Raw genomic sequence first — 3466 nt, forward strand, 5'->3', positions numbered from 1 at the left:
TTGGTTTCATCTGAAGTTGGTTTCATATTCGTGATATAGGTTTGTGGAGAGAGCTGGTTATTCGTTAGTGCGCAACGGTTGAAGTGACTGGAGGCTGTCTCAGTTTCATAAGATGGCCGCTTTCCGGTCTTGCCGTGCTCTTGTTCCTGAATTGTTCTGCCGTTCGGAGTCTGCTGTCGAAGGCCTTCATTGCCGGATTGTTCCTCTCCTGTTTGGTTTTCTTCGTCTGCCTCCGTCTCTGTCCCCTTTCCCGGGATATTTCGGTCAGGTATGATTGTATCTGGTTGCTCCCCTCCGTGGCGGCTTGCGGCCATCATCTCTTCTAGTTCGGCAACCGACTCTTTTAGAATTGTATATTGAGACATCAGTTCTAAGTTCGTCCTCAGACCTTCCCTCTCTATCAAGGTCTCCAGTTGTTCCACCATAGCTTTGGTAGACTGATACCGTTCCCTGAGTTCGGCCTGTCCGGTGTAACCCTTCCAGTGTACTCTACTGCGGGCAGCATCTCCCCTAGCTCTTCCAGCCTCCTCTCTCTTCGTCCAGTGGCACCTCTCATGTTTGGCCTCCTGGAGGGTTCCTTAGTGGCCGGGGCCCTCCCATCGGCCTCTGGACACGCGTAGTATGGTTTTAATCTCTCTTCGTTTTGTACTGATATTTGTCCTTGTCTCTCTACTTGGTACGTACGGTTGGGATTACACCTAGTGACTGTATAGGGTCCCACATATTTGGGCTGTAACTTGGGGTTTTCTCCTCGTCTACGTCTCTTGTTGACCAGCAGCACCAAGTCACCGGTCCCAAACGATGGGGGCTCTTCGTCGTCCTCCACCCGGATTTTCATTTGGCGGTCTCGGAGAATTTCATACGTTTCCTCCAGCCGGCTGGCCAGTTCCAGTACGTAGGGCTGTACCGCCTGGCCAGTGACTGCAACGGGTTCTGAGAGCTGGTCTGGCAATCGCAGTTCCCTGCCCATCATCATGTAATTCGCGGTTTCTCCCGTGGCGGAGTGGGGAGTGCCCCGGAAAGCCCTCATTATCTGTGGCAGCAACAAGTCCCACTCTGTAGGCCCACGGCGCAGGAGCAAGGCTCTTAAGGAATCTCCCAGGCTCCGATTGTTTCTTTCTACAATGCAATTCCCCTGGGGGTGGTATGGTGTAGTCCGTGTTTTGTCTACGTTCCATAGACTACATAATTCTCCCATGAGTTTAGACTCAAATTGAGCCTCTTGGTCGGAGTGTAATTCCTCGGGTAGGCCAAAATAACAGAACACCCTTTCGTCCAGGGTTGTGGCTACCACCGGGGCAGTTGCATCCGGGATCGCTATTGCATCCTGCTATCTGGAGAAATGGTCGCTAATCACTAGGATCCACTTGTTCCCCCGGTTAGTCACTGGCATTGGTCCCACCAGGTCGACCGCTAGCTTCTGCCACGGTCGCCCGGCGTACAATCGGTGTCTGCTCCTAGTTGCGTGATTCCCGCCGGTTTTTGCCACTTGACAGATCTCACACGTCTTGATGAGTCGTCTCACGTCGGCATTCAGTCCCGGCCAATACCAATTGAGTAGTAATCTTTTTACAGTCTTGTGAACCTCCGCATGGGCAAGCCTGTGCGTGTCCCACATTACCCGGCTCCGGTCCGCCCGAGGACGTAGGGTACACCATCTGGGGTGGCCGTCCGTCGTTAGTCTGACCTCCAGGACGCCGTTGGGGGATAACCTCAGAGCCTCCCGTCTCTTGTGTAGGACCCGGAGCTCATTACTCCCTAGAGTCAGCTCCTCCTCTGGTAGCTCTTGATCAGTTTTTACTGCCCAGTACATCCTGGCCGCGGCCTGTGTCCCTTCCATTTGGCTCTGTACCAGCTGTCAGAAATTTCGGTCTCCTGGTAGCTTAATTGCGGCCACGGTGTCGGACTCTCCTTCCAGCAATGCCTGTTTGCTAGGGCCCCCGTCTCGCTCCTCTATTCGGATACACTGTCGACAGTCGTTTGGGCAGACCTGTCGTATCAGGCCGTCGGCATTCCCGTGCTTGACCCCTGATTGGTGTTCCAGTAAGTACGAGAATTCTGACAGAATCTCCAGCCACCGAGCTACTTGAGCCGACAGCTCCCTCCTCCTACACAGCCATCTCAGGGAGGCATGGTCCGTGCAGAGCACGAACTGTTGACCATACAAGTAGGGCCGGAAGTGCTTGACGGCTTTTACCACTGCCAGGAGCTCTCGGCGCGTTACACAGTAATTTTGTTCGGCTGGGCTGAGGGTCTTGCTGTAGTATGCCACTACGGTCTCCCTGCCCCCCCTGGTTCTGAGACAGGACGGCCCCCACTCCCACATTACTGGCATCGGTGTCCAGAGTATATTGACTCTTTGGGTTGGGGTACCCCAGCACTGGTGCCGAGATCAGGCCTTGTCGGAGGGTCTCGAATGCCTGCTGCTCTTCTTCTCCCCACCTCCAAGGCTTCCCTTTGCTAGTCAAGATCGTGAGTGGCTTGGCAATAGTGGCGTAATCTCGCAGGTACTGTCGGTAGTACCCTGTGGTCCCCAGGAAGGCCTGCAGTTCCTTTATATTTCGAGGGGTTTGCCATTCGGCCACTGCTTTTACCTTTTCTGGGTCTGTGGACACTCCTTCCGGGCTCACCACATGGCCAAGGTACCTCACTTTCCTCTGGAGGAGCTCGCATTTAGAGGGCTTCAGTTTCAGCTGCGCGGCGGCGAGTCTCTGGAAGAACTCTCCCAAACGGGCCAAATGGGTCTCGAAGTCTGGAGCAATTACGATGATGTCGTCCAAGTATAGCAAGAGGGTTTTCCAATGGAGCCCATGAAGTACAGACTCCATCAGTCTTTGGAAGGTGGCGGGGGCCGACGTCAATCCGAAGGGCAGTACCTTCCACTTCCACAACCCGCTTCTCGTGGCAAAGGCGGATTTCTCTTGAGCGTCCGGATCTAACGGTACTTGCCAGTATCCACTGGTCAGATCCAACGTACTAAAAAATCGGCTTCCTGCCAGGGCGTCCAGGCTTTCATCAATCCTAGGGATGGGGTACGCATCCTGTTGGGTGACCGCATTCAGCTGTCGATAATCAATACAAAATCTCCATCCGCCATTCTTCTTCCTCACCATGACGACCGGGGAACTCCATGCCCCATTGGCAGGCTCGATCAAACCCTTTTCCAGTAGTTCCTGTACTTGTTTGTCCGCTTCTGCCTCCTTGAGGGGTCCCAACCGGTGGGGGGTTGTCTGACCGGCCTGGCACCCTCCATCAGGGGTATGCTGTGGGCGATTCGGTCGGTCCTTCCTACGTCGCCATCATACTTGCTGAACACGTCCTGGTACCTGGTCAGAAGATGGGCCAGGCTCTGCTTCTTTCCTTCGTGCCGGCATCCTGGGAGGGCCTGCCGATATAGCTCAACCAGGTGACCCGGGACGGCTTCCCCCGTCCTTACAGTGGCACACCCCACTCCTGATTCGTTGAG

The 3466-nt window shown here is 54.7% G+C and overlaps 1 protein-coding gene across 1 annotated transcript; it reads right to left on the minus strand.

Annotated features, from left to right (window-relative positions):
* Positions 1-400: 400 nt before the first annotated feature.
* On the minus strand, positions 401-1198 carry LOC137387993 (uncharacterized). Its single transcript, XM_068074509.1, has one exon. It carries the CDS (start codon positions 1196-1198, stop codon positions 401-403), a length of 798 nt encoding a protein of 265 aa, XP_067930610.1.
* Between the last annotated feature and the right edge of the window lie 2268 nt (positions 1199-3466).

Source organism: Watersipora subatra, chromosome 2 (assembly GCF_963576615.1).
Source record: "Watersipora subatra chromosome 2, tzWatSuba1.1, whole genome shotgun sequence".
Lineage (NCBI taxonomy): Eukaryota > Metazoa > Bryozoa > Gymnolaemata > Cheilostomatida > Watersiporidae > Watersipora > Watersipora subatra.

Bases quoted from the DNA above. Each gene is read 5' to 3' on its own strand.
- LOC137387993 (XM_068074509.1), bottom strand. From the start codon at position 1,198: ATGGGAGAATTATGTAGTCTATGGAACGTAGACAAAACACGGACTACA.